The sequence below is a fragment of the Miscanthus floridulus genome, chromosome 1, assembly GCF_019320115.1.
Source record: "Miscanthus floridulus cultivar M001 chromosome 1, ASM1932011v1, whole genome shotgun sequence".
NCBI classification, from domain to species: Eukaryota; Viridiplantae; Streptophyta; class Magnoliopsida; order Poales; family Poaceae; genus Miscanthus; species Miscanthus floridulus.
The window spans coordinates 181,208,359-181,221,731 of NC_089580.1; the positions used below are offsets into that span (position 1 = coordinate 181,208,359).

At 49.8% G+C, this 13,373-nt stretch overlaps 1 protein-coding gene across 1 annotated transcript; it reads right to left on the reverse strand.

Moving 5' to 3' along the window:
• Window positions 1-296: 296 nt before the first annotated feature.
• On the reverse strand, window positions 297-13,069 carry LOC136550215 (26S proteasome regulatory subunit 6B homolog). The gene is made up of 6 exons (XM_066541707.1): window positions 12,482-13,069; window positions 5,703-5,933; window positions 4,702-4,860; window positions 4,237-4,389; window positions 1,647-1,730; window positions 297-852 (listed from the first exon to the last, which is right to left on the reverse strand). Exons 1-6 carry the CDS (start codon window positions 12,980-12,982, stop codon window positions 718-720), a joined length of 1,263 nt encoding a protein of 420 aa, XP_066397804.1. The 5' UTR covers window positions 12,983-13,069; the 3' UTR covers window positions 297-717.
• Window positions 13,070-13,373: the final 304 nt, after the last annotated feature.

Sequence of the window (13,373 nt, forward strand, 5' to 3'; positions counted from 1 at the left end):
AGCCAGTTTCAGACCAGCGAAAGGGGTCATAGTCACCAATGTTGAAGGACCGCTTCATGCGCCGCGCTTGTCTGCCTGGTGCTTCATGCGCCGCGCTTGTTTGTCTGGTGCTTCACGGGCTGCTGCGCGCGGAGCAAATGTTGGCGCACCGCCGCAAGCGTAGTGGAGCGCTCAACCAACATAGATGCCACATCAGGGACAGGGGAAACAGAGTCATGAGAAATACCGAAATGACGTGGAGCGCGACCATAGAGTACCTCAAGGGAGAGCGCCCCAGGGCAGTGTGTGGAATGACATTCAACAAATTCTCATATATATAACCTCATATCCCGGATAATCAATCTACTATCTCGTGCAGAATCTTACAAGTTTGATTAGTGAGGATTGGACTATCTTGTGCATAATCTTACAAGTTTGATTAGTGAGGATTGGCTTAAGGCCAAGCCCTGCCGAGCCGGTAAAAAGGTTAATCTACCTTAAATAATCATAACTTCCATAACACTCACGTAGCTTCACCAGGTAAAAACAATTGACTCCAAATCTGATGAAGCATATCACCATAAACATTGCGACTGGCAAACTATCCAGAAATTCATTACAGAACACATATCACCATTGAGCAACTTGAACATCGTGATATTGGCAGTTATCCTAAAACTTCATCTTGATGCTAAAAGATATTCGATTGCAAGAAACCAGTTCAACAGTCAGGTTGGCTCATTTGTAGAAATCGAAATCTGTCTCGGGCTTCTTCACATTGGTTCGGTAGCCCTTCTCAAAGTCCTTGGGGAGGATGACATATCGGTTTTTACGGACAGCATGCATGCCAGCTTCTTGACATATAGCACCAATCTGTAAAAGCATAATGCGAGGGGCATTCAGGGTGACAGGAAAAAAAAGATTATCTGATTTTACATCGTCAAATCAATAACTAATGCGAGGAGCACTGAGGGTGACAGGGAAAAAAAGGTTATCTCATTAAACATCATCAAATCAATTATCAATAACTAATGCGATTGGCATAAAAGTATTATCTGATTTACATCACCAAATGCCCTAAGAAAATATATCTACTGCTACTGCAGAGGTAAGGAGGAAAATAATTTACTAATATGTGTTTACATGACTATGGTCTATCATGCTAAGAACAATAAAAGATCTAAGATCATAAGCATTACCATTGTAATGTGGTTTGGCCATCCCCATTAAACAAATCATGTGCATTATTGGATCCAAGGTTTACTGGATATAGATTTCATCAATACTACCTCACTTTTAAATTTTCAAAATGCAAGGTGTACCTAAGTGGTGCAGTTAACACCACACTTTGAACACTATTATCTCTTATATTATAACTCTAATAACCATGAAATTGATATCATATGAAAGTGCTTTTAATATGAATTAAACAATAGTAAAATTGTATGGTACAATCTAAAAAGCTTTGGAATACTGTGTTGCACACACACCTTTAATAAAAATAAGAAAAGGAGGGAGTAGAATATAAGTGTACTAGATATGCAATAGAAATCACAAAAGCACCCAATTACATGTCAAAAACTATGGGGGAAAGTGGCATCGGATGCAATGAATTTCAAGTGTATTTATACTATTAATTTAAAATGTAACAATGAAAAGAGACTCACATCAGCAGCACTGATCTTATCTGGTCTGGAAACATAATCTTCCAAATCAACCTCGTCGCTCAAGTTCATTTTGGCAGTGCAAACCTGAAGATTAGATGAGCTAACTATCAAGTGTGAAAAATAGATGACACAAGAAAATCTAGCGGCCCAGAAAACCAAAACCAAACAGCATGAGTTGACAAACGAATTTGTAAAACGTAAAAGTGGTAAAACAGAATTGTAATAAAGTGGAATTGTTTGTAAATCCTAGATAGAGAAACCATAACACAGAAACAAACAAGTAAACTGTTACTTTTTATAGCATGAAGATAATTTAAAGATGGTACATATCTATACATCACAAGTCTTGTTGTTGGTATGACAATCTCACTACATGTATAATTATCACAGATAGAGTAATGAAAAATGCTACATGTACAACCCATAACACAGAAGCCAATAAAGCCTTTCCCAGTGCTAGGTTCTATTGCACTGTTTCCAAGAGTGAGGTGTGGGTGCTAAAATTAAATAAGACCCACAATACACAGTTTCATAGGCCTATTGTATTTAAAAAATGTTGCATGTTTTTTTAAATGAGATGCTCCCAGTGGAGTTTTGCTCAATTTCCAACAGGCAGGGATGAAACAAACCGCTCCTGGTGGAGTTTCACTCAATTTCCAATGCATTGGAAATGGTGTGCGCAGAGTTTCATCTAGATAAAACTCATATCCTCTCTCATAATTCCCATGCCACGTCAACATTTTTGCTGATGGTCACCTCATTAAATGGGAATGAAACTCCCACTGGAACTGGCCTAACAGTGCTCAGAAATCATCCACATGGTCCCACCAAGGAAGCAACTCTATAGCAATCGTATCTAGGACAAACGTAATAGGATGCATGGTTATTTCCATAAATAATTCCGTGTAGAATAAATAGCTATTAACACTAGGCAACTCATACATCTGGATTGCTCAAAGTTGGTCGTGTATCCAAAGGAACTCTTTATTCCTAATTAAACTTAGGGAAAATTGGTTTCATAACATCCAAAGATCACGACATTCGAAAAATACCATCAAAAGACGTCCGTCACGTAAAATACCACAGAAAGAACGAACTGTTCTTCAAATAGCATTCTGTCACGGTGGCTGCTGTTGCCGTGAATTCCTCCGTTGAGACACCTTTCTTCCTCAACCCAGCTGCCTGGTTGGGCATGGACACGCTGATAGGCAGCGACACATGCCCTACGTCGCGTGGCTACCTCGCATGGCCCAGCCGCGCCGGGTCCGCACAGCGGCGGCCGCAGCTGCCTCAAGCCCTCACCTCCGTGGACACTGCAGGAGACCAGTGCCCTGTGTGCGATTGTGCGTACGTGCATGGATCATCTATCAATGAGCTCACGGCGCATGCAAGAGCAATCGAGTTTGCGTGCATGCATATAGGAGTACTCGCGATGGCTGGGACCTGGGACGACGGTTGCCTGTGCCTAGTCCACTCACCTGTGCCTGTGCTTGGACGCCAAGCTCGGAGCCGCCGATATGCTCTCAGCTCTCACCACCACCATTCCCCACCGTTGGCACCACCGTGCCAAGCCGTGTGCCCCACCATCTCTGCCAGCATGTTCTCACCCCTGCGCACGATAGCAAACAACTCCGGCCCAGAGCCACGCCATGTCGCCAAAACTGTTGCCGTCCGCCGCCATGGCCAGCTCTCGGTCCGCCGTCGCTGTTCCCATGGGTGTAGACCACCAGCGCCTCGGCCGAGCGTACCACCACGTCCGTCCGGACTTCTTCCGACCGCGGCTCACCTGAACTGGGCGTTGTTCCAGCTGCTCGCCATGGCCGCCGCGTGGGGAACTCCCGCGAACAGCTCCAATCGGAGGCGCCTCCACCAAGCTAGCTACACTGCCGCGTCCACCACCACCGCGTGCACCTCCTTCGGCCGCTGCTTCGCAGGCCGCCTTCGTCCTACTCGACGCCGGCCGTAGACGCTTGTTTTTTCCGCATGGTGAGCCGCCCCATCGCTCTTACTCAACCCCGCACAAGCCATGCCCAGAACAGCCCCTCTAGCACCCCCACGCATCTGACGTGTACCCGTGCCGACCTTGTAGTCGTCGGGTTCGCCATTGCTGCATGCCGCCGCCGTCTCCCGTGTTGCATGCCGCGCGGGCACGGGGCCATGCTCCTATGAGCCATATCAGGCCACGCCACTGACATTGATAGGTGCGGCCGGCCACCGCGAAGGCCGCCAGCTGGTCAGTCACGGCCGTTGTGCCCTCTCCAGGGCGAATCGGGCTGTGCCTGTACGTCGGCGTGTGTGCTCTGTTTCTCTGAAATAGGGGAACAAATGTGCCTCAACGGAGGAATTCACGGCAAAAGCGGCCACCGTGACGAAATGCTATTTGAAGGTAACAGTCCATTCTTTCGGTGGTATTTTACGTAACGGATGTCTTCCAATTTTCCCTTAAACTTATTTTATTATCCCTTTGAAGTGCAATCTGATATGACCACATGTGAATGAGCAAGAACCAAATAATTACATAGTAATACTATACAAATCAACAAATACTTATAACTCAGCTCTTGTAACATTATCACAAAACATAACTTACTTGAAAAACAAGCCTCTTCTGACGCCGGTCTGGCAGAGGGAACTCAATTTTCCTGTCAAGTCTACCAGGACGCAACAGAGCAGGATCTAGAGTGTCTGCCCGATTAGTTGCCATTATAACCTTCACATTCACTGTTTGATCAAACCCATCCATCTGCAACATAAATAACCACATTACTAACAAGAAATAAAATGAACTAGTAGGAACTATAATCTAGGAAACTGTAGGAATTCCCCAAGTTAGCTTTTAGAGATAAGAGTTGTTTTCTAAATTCATTTCACGTTGTTCTCTTTTCTAATAAAATAGAGGTTCTCAAATTGAATAATATAATGAAAATTGGTTATTTTAACTTGCAAATAACCACTTCTTCAATGTTTCAGGTCTGTTGCTAAACGTTTTCTAACAAAATAATAAATCTGTTAAGCCCTAAAAGTTCATCCTGGTCTTATAATAGCTAAGCTTTACCTGATTGAGTAGCTCCATAAGAATACGCTGAACTTCTCGGTCAGCACCAGTCTGAGCATCAAAACGAGCAGTGGCTATAGCATCAACCTCATCAATGAAAATGATTGCTGGGGCATTCTCCTTAGCCAAACGGAACACATCACGCACCATTCTAGGGCCCTACAAAGGAGTACAAAGATCATAACGCGCCAAGAATAGGACTGACAAATATTGAACAGCTGAAAAGAACAAATTGCAAATTTTTACGTCGACGACAAGTATCTATGAGTGACCACTAATCATACAAAAAAAAAAGGCATGCATAATGCTTGTACTAGTCAAACATGATACAGGAAAAATAATAAAATATTACTCCCTCTGTTCCAAATTGTAAATCATTCTGGCTTTTCTAGATACATAGCTTTTGCTAGGCATCTAGATATACACTAGTTTAAGTTGTGTATCTATAAAGGCCAGAACAACTTATAATTTGGAACAGGGAAGTACCAGTTACCTTGGTTACATTATATGGAGTACCCAATATAGATTGGGTTAAGGAGAGCTTTATGGACTCTCACAGATACAGTTCCAATGCTAGCATGAAACCAGAATGCAACAATTATGACACAGATGAAGAGCCCATTCAATAGCTCTATGGACCATCACAGATACTGTTCCAAAGCTAGCATGAAACCAGAATCCAATAATTTTGACAAAGCTTAGAGCACATTCAAGCTTGTACTGGACAACTTAGAGAATCTATGAACACCTTTCTACTTGATGTTTTTACTTCAGTATAGAGGATGCATATAGATACCCATCAGTTTCTCCCCAACCTTTTTCAAAAAAGCAATGACAGCAGTATCTACACTACCAGAAGAACTGAGCAACTATATTTTATTATCCAAAAAGCATGAGTGGGCATAAATTAACTCATTAACCTCATAACATGCATCAATTCACTACATTTTATATCCAAACCAAAGGAATTCATATTGGGATTGTAATAGCTCCCAAATTACCTCACCCAAGTACTTCTGTACAAACTCCGAACCGACGACTCTGATAAAAGCAGCAGTGGTGTGATGTGCAACTGCTTTGGCAAGCATGGTCTTGCCAGTACCCGGAGGGCCATACAGAAGCACACCTCTTGGAGGATCAATACCAATCTGCTTGTACAACTCATGATGAGTCAAGGGTAACTCAACCGCCTCCCGTATTTCTTGCTTTTGGATGTCGCATCCTCCAATATCCTGCAAACCATAAGAAACCAATAAATTGTAATGCACTGAAATTAAATGCATAGATATACTTCAAGAAATTAGAGCCAATTCCTTACAAGCCACTAGCAAAGTTCCAAATTACGTCTTGACCACTGAAAAGTTCATGTCATTTCTGCCATCATTTCATTTTTTTTTCACACCCTTCTATGCCGCTGTTGTCTTGTCTGTTAGTTGAAGATGCCGTTACGACACACGTGGATGTCAGTTTTTTTTAAATGCCCATTTTAACCCCAGCAATGACTGGAGGCCTAGAGTCTGTTTCATCTTCACTCATTCTCTCATCTTCCCCACTCCCCCTCTGCTCCCATCAATCTGCCATCCTACCAGCTCCGCCTGCGGAGCGTCTGCTCTAGAGTTTTGAGATGGAGATCCGCTTGAGAAGAGTGAGGGAGGCGTCAGGGCCGGGGAGCAGCTCAGGGGTCGCCCTGCTCGATTCGCGCACTTGACAAGCCACATAAGGGACAGACAAGGTCACTATGCCGCATGGCCACATCATGCAGGACAGCGTTGAGTTCTTCAACACTGGGGACTGCTACAGCAGCGGCATCTACAACTTGCTTGTCCTGTTCATGTGGCCGTTCATGTTGACGATGAATCACTAGTCTTATCCATTCTTGCTTCTCATGTTCTCTGGTTCTTACCACTGCCAATGTTGCAATGATCCCAAACATCCATGGCCACATTCATTTGAGGGTAAAATGGACATTTCGTCCTTTCGTTAGGACCATTACACTAGAGCATGACAACAATGGCATAGAAGGGTCAAGGGTGCAAAAAAATGAAATGATGGCACAGAAGACATGAATTTTTTCAGTGGTCATGACGGAATTCAAAACTTTTCTAGTGGCTTGTAAGGAATTGACTCAAGAAATTAGGAGACACGTTTCACTTCAGATGCCAAAACAAAACCGCAAAGAGCCATATTTTGTTTCCTATTCAAAGAAATTCCTAAAACAATTGAAGCACAGATCCAACGTTAATGCGGCACATATACTTAAAACCCACTGAACCTACAAAAAAGAAGAAATCAATATGGTTTCCATTGCAGCAGAACCGTGATATTTTACATGAAAATTGAACCAGTTTCTGCACAAATTTCCACCATTTTCCAAAACTCATCTATTGAGGTCGTAATAAAACCTGCTAGTATCTACAAATTGGCACAGAACCAAGTGAAACCATCCCCATTTTGTTGTTTGAGGGCATGCTCGAAAACTTGTTTTCTGTGGTCCTCCAGGTTGACTGATTTGATGTCGTTTAAAACTTTAGTGATTCTTCCGTCCAGTCTTTTTTACTTCCCACAATGCCCTTGCACTTCTCTTTGTCTCGTCTGGGACAAGACTCATGACCCTTGCTTATACAAGTCAGAATCGCGTGTGTTGGTGCGTCCAGTGATGGTAGGGAATCCAATTCTAATACATATTGATGACTCGACCATTATATAAAGAGTTAAATACACTGACAGCCCTTAAACTTGTGGCTCTGTGCCACTTAAGTCCACGAACTCTCAAAATCGAAATTCACCTCCCTAAACTTGTTAAGTTGTGCATGGCAGGTCCATACCCCTTGGGAGCATGGTGACTAGGTTAAAAAATTTATAAAAAACACCCTGCCATGGTCATCTTCTGCCTTAGCACTCCTTCCCCGTCGTGCTCAACATGCTGGCCAACGTCCCGCACGCCACGCGGCTGCTGCTCCCGGGGAAGGTGCGCATTCTCACCGCCGGCGCGCCGCCGCTGGCTGCCGTGCTGCACCGCACCGAGTCCATCGGCTTCGAGGTCACCCACGGGTACGGGCTGACCGAGACGGCGGTGCTGGTGGTGCGCTGCGCGTGGAAGCGGGAGTGGAACAAGCTGCCCACGTTGGAGCGCGCACGGCTCAAGGCGAGGCAGGGCGTGCGCACGCCCGACATGGCCGAGGTCAACATCGTCGACGGCGAGACCGGCCGCAGCGTGCCCCGCGACGGATCAGCGATGGGCGAGATCGTGCTCCGCGGCGGGTTGTGTCATGCTCGGCTACCTCAACGACGAGAAGGCCACCAGGGCATGATCATCAGCGGCGGGGAGAACATCAGCAGAGTCGAGGTGTGGTCCGTGCTCTACAACTACCAAACGGTGAATGAGGCGGGCGGTGGTGGCGAGGCCGGACGAGTTCTGGGGCAAGACGCCGTGCGTGTTCGTGAGACTCAAAGAGGAGGGGTTGGGGTCGGGGTCCGTGCCGGGCTGCCAAAGACCTCCACCGGGAAGATCCAGAAGTACGTGCTCCGGAACCTTGCCAAGGAGATGGGGGCAACCCGCAAGGGCGCCAGCAACAGCAGCAGGTTGTAGTGCTAGTCCTGTGCTCTGCTCTGCTGCAGCTTTGCCGTTGCAGCATGGCGTTGGCAGACATTCATTTTCTTGAGATCATCAGCAAGCACTCTTACCGATCCTTGGAAAGGATTTCTAATAGTGATACCACTGGTTCCCGGCATGGTGACGCCTGTGGTGTTTGACGCGGAGATGCTGAACCAGGAGGAGCGCATCCCGTTGCAGACTTGCAGTTCTTGTGGCCCGCCGAGTCGACTTCGTGGTCGACCTCAATGCAAGCTTGTCCGTCGCAAGGGGCTCCAGTGCGGCGGAGGCGTCCATCCAGCCAATCAGTCAAGCACAGCAGGCCGACTGCGCACATGCCAAAAGCCCATGTCCATGATGGATAAGTCTCATGTGTGGCTGGTCTTTGTGGGGCTATGCTGCTCATATGGTCCTTGTGGTTGTTTTTCTGTTTTTTTTTCATTGAGAAGTAAACCAGAAAATTGTCCCAACTCCTAGTGTCATCCTCTCTTGATGAGAGTAAGAATTCTGCTACTTCCAAGAGTGAGAATTCAGCGACTAACAAGTGGTATCAGAGCCGTATTATCCTGTAGCCTGAGCATCTATTGCTCATCTTCTCTCCCAGCCCCACAACAGCCCCAGCTGTTGGCAGCAGCAGCTCCTCCGGCCGCTCCTGTTCACTCCTCTCCCAGCTCGTCTGAAGCAGCCCTCTCCCCACACAGCAGCTCCCCGGTAGCGCGTCATGTCCGCAGGGCAGTCTCAGCGCTCGGTCGCCTCGAGCACGCGGCGTCGGCAGGAGGCCGAACTTGCCACGGCAGAGGAACGCGAGCGAGTGGCGGCAGAGACCGCTGCAGCGGCGGCAAGGGCGTCGAGGCTGGCAGCGGCGGAGCTGGCAGCAGCCAGAGCGGAGGCGGAAGCAGCGGCGACGGCGAATGCAGCGCGTGCGGCGGCAGCGGAGGTCGAGGCTCTGCGCGGCAGCATCGGCAGCTCCATTTCCGCTAACGACACTGCCGACGCGGATCTCGAGCTGCTAGAAAGGGAGGCAGCGCGAGCGTGGGCAGCGCAGTGGGCAGCCGCGCACGCCCACGAGCGTGGCGGCAGCCCAGACAGGCGCGGACGCGCTGGCGGCGCTCCTGGAGGAGGCGCACACGGCGGTGGCGCTCCTGGGGCAGCCGTGCACGCCCACGAGCGCGGCAGCAGCCCAGACAGGCGCGGACGCGCTAGCGGCGCTCCTGGAGGAGGCGCGCACGGCGGCGGTGCTCCTGGAGGAGGTGCGCACGGCAACGGTGGCGGACGGGTCAATGGACAGCGCGGCCTTCACAGGCAGCGTGGCTCTCTCTCCCCGGATCGGTACCGTGGTTACCACGGGCTCCAGGCTGTTGTCAGGGACGTCGGTCCCGGTGGTGGGTGGCCTACCCTCACCAAGACCAACTACGTCGAGTGGGCTGCGGTGATGAGGGTAAAGCTCCAGGTGCGGCACATGTGGGAGGCAGTCCGGTACGGCGACGTCGACTACGACCTAGATCGACAGGCGCTGGATGCTCTCATCGCTGCAGTCCCGCCCGAGATGCAGTTGGAGATGGATGCGGTTGAGAAGAACCACGCCTGGGAGCTTGCTGACCTTCCTCGTGGTCACCGCGCGATCACCCTTAAGTGGGTGTACAAGCTGAAGAGGGATGAAGCCGGCGCCATCGTCAAGCACAAGGCTCGCTTGGTGGCACGAGGTTTCGTGCAGCAGGAGGGGGTCGACTTCGACGACGCCTTTGCTCCCGTGGCACGGATGGAGTCCGTGCGACTCCTTGCGCTAGCTGCCCTGGAGGGCTGGTGTGTTCATCACATGGACGTCAAGTCGGCGTTCCTTAACGGCGACTTGAAGGAGGTCTACGTGCACCAGCCGCCGGGATTCACGATCCCCGACAAGGAGGGCAAGGTACTCCGCCTGCGCAAGGCCCTCTATGGCTTGCGGCAGGCACCGAGGGCGTGGAATGCCAAGTTGGATTCCACGCTAAAGGGGATGGGCTTCGAGCAAAGCCCGCACGAGGCGGCCATCTACCGACGGGGCAATGGAGGAAATGCCCTGCTGGTGGGTGTCTACGTCGACGACTTGGTGATCACCGGCACGGCATTCAAGGAAGAGATGAAGGCCACCTTCCAGATGAGTGACCTGGGGCCTCTCTCCTTCTACCTGGGAATCGAGGTGCACCAGGATGACTCTGGGATCACGCTTCGACAGACCGCCTACGCCAAGCGCGTCGTTGAGCTAGCTGGGCTCACCGACTACAACCCAGCTCTCACTCCGATGGAGGAGAGGCTGAAGCTGAGCCGCGACAGCACGACGGAGGAGGTGGACGCTACGCAGTACCGGCGTCTTGTGGGGAGCCTTCGCTACCTCGCCCACACACGGCCGGACTTGGCATTCTCCGTCGGCTACGTTAGTCGGTTCATGCAGCGACCGACGACGGAGCACCAGCAGGCTGTGAAGAGGATCATCCGCTACGTTGCGGGGACTCTCGACCACGGCCTCTACTACCCCGGGTGCCCTGGGGCGGTACACTTCGTCGGGTACAGCGACAGCGACCATGCCGACGACATCGACACCAGCAAGAGCACGAGCGTGGCCTCCAAGTACCTCTCCCTCGAGGCGGCGGAACAAGTTGAGCACGAACCCGGAGCCATCAAGGTTTCCAGAGGTAGTTCCGCCAGAGGCCCTCGGAGACGTCGAAGAGGTAGTTCCGCCGGAGGGCGGAGGCCTCCAGTAGCTGCGTCCAGCTGCAGAAGAAGTCGGAGGGCAGGCGAAGGCAACGATGAGCACCAAGGGCAGGTGCTTGGTGCTCTCGACGCCCGCGGGCAGGGCATGGTGGGAGGGGAACGAGAACGTGAGCACGCGAACGACGTCGGTGGGGGTGTGCAGACAGGAGCTGTGGCGGGCGTGGCGACGATGGTCAGGCTGAAGCCGGTGAGGTCGAGGAGCGTAAGGCTAGACGAAAAACTCGAAGCTCGTTAGCTCACTCGGCTCGTGACTGGCTCGACTCGACTCGGCTCGTTATGATAACGAGCCGAGCCGAGCCAAGATTTTAGCTCGTTAGCTATAATGAGCCAACTTGAGCCAGCTCGCGAGCTAAACGAGCCAAGCTTCAAGAAAAAAAAAGTATCAAAACTTATCTTAGTTTTTGTATTACTTCATGTCTTACAATTTACAATTGACTGGTAACTGGTCTAGACTCTATAAATTGACTGGTAACGAGTCTATGCATTTCTTTTATATTATTATTATTCTCAAACTTTAGATAAATGCAAATATTATATTTTGTGTATTTTTTATACCTGGCTCGTGAGCTTAACGAGCCAGCTCGAGCTTTTAACGAGCCGAGCCGAGCTAGCTCGTTATCTTAACGAGCCAGAACGAGCCGAGCCGAGCCGAGCCGAACCGAGCCAGCTCGTTATCCAGCCTTAAGCGTGAGCATGTGGACTGCGATTGTCTGTGCCAGCGCGCGTGCGGCGGGCTTGCCTCCTGTACCTCGCCGTCGCTGCCATAGTGCCAACTCTTCAAGGATGGCCATCATGGCGTCCACGTCGTACTCGTACAGCATATCCCAAGGGGTGGGGAAGGAGTGCTAAGGTAGAAGTTGACCATGGCAGGGTGTTTTTTATAAAATTTTTATCCTAATCACCATGCTCCCAAGGGGTATGGACCTGCCATGCACAGCTTAACAAGTTTAGGGAGGCGAATTTCGATTTTGAGAGTTCGTGGACCTAAGTGGCACAGAGCCACAAGTTTAAGGGCCGCCAGCGTATTTAACTCTTATATAAATATACGAGCCACAAGTCATTCAGGTGTGCGCAATAACATGTGTGTTCGGTTGCATCACATGGACACCGTTTGCTAGTAACGATAATAGGAAAAGATGCAGCCTTTTGCAAGTTCTCAAAATTAGATTTTGCCTATTTGTATACCGTAACAAGGAAAACGCCCACTGCAATCAATAACATCGACAGATATGTGGAGCCTGACCAATGAAGAAGCAGAACTCTACTGCAAATGGAAACATAGAAAGATCTAGGGCCCAACCTGACGGATATATAAACTAATAAGCACATATGATTCGGGATAACAATGTAACGACCAAGTTATTTTTATCATCAAATCCATAATAAGTCAAATTAACCAAGGGCTTCATGCGGATCCGGCAAATTCAAGGATAAACTTACGTTATAGGTGACGTTGGGCTTCTCCGACGATCCCAGCAAGGAGATGCTGGAGTCGGCCTCAGGCGGCAGCACGTCGACTAGAGCGTTGGAGTGACGATGCAAGGCGACGGACGCTGACGGCTTGAGCAGCTCGCGGTTGATGGTGCTGAGGATCCGCACGTAGTAGTTGCTGCCCGTGGTAGAGCCCACGATGCCGTTGTTGCCGTCGACCATCTCCATAAACTGGCCGATGACGAGCGGTACGGACTGGATCCGCTTGACCTCCTCCTGCGCACGGAGGAGTTCGCGCTTGAGGTTCTTCTGCTCGTCCTTAACGTACTCCTCCTGGATCTCGACGAACTCCATGTGGCGCTGGAGCGACTTGAGGCGGCCATAGAGGTCGTCGTCGTCCTCGACGGACGCCGCGACGGCGGCGGAGGCCGTGGAGGAGGCCGGGTAGGACGGAGGGGGCGCCATCGGAGTGGCCACCGGAGGGGCTGGGCCGGTGGTGGCGGCCGACATCGAGAAGGGCGAAGGTTAGGGTTTCGACTTGGTGGCTTCGACTTTGGGGATCGGGGAGGAGCTCGATTTGAAGGCTAAGAGCATGAGTACTCCAAAATTTGTTCCATGCTGTTTTGTACTCCCAAAAGAAGTATGGCAAGAAAAAAAAAAAGAGATCATCTCTAAGAGTATCTCAAATTTAACTTTCAAAATATCAAAATTATGGTCCCCACACTTTTTTCTTCCTGTTTTTTTTGGCGCCACATCGCGATCCCTCGACACAATTAGGTCGCCGCCGCCTCCATTGACCGTCCTGCCGACCTCCAGCTTGCAGGAACCGACGGCAGCCTGCCACGGCCGGCTACCTGGTGCCTCTCAGTCGACCGTCGGGACCTCTTAGACCATGTTTACT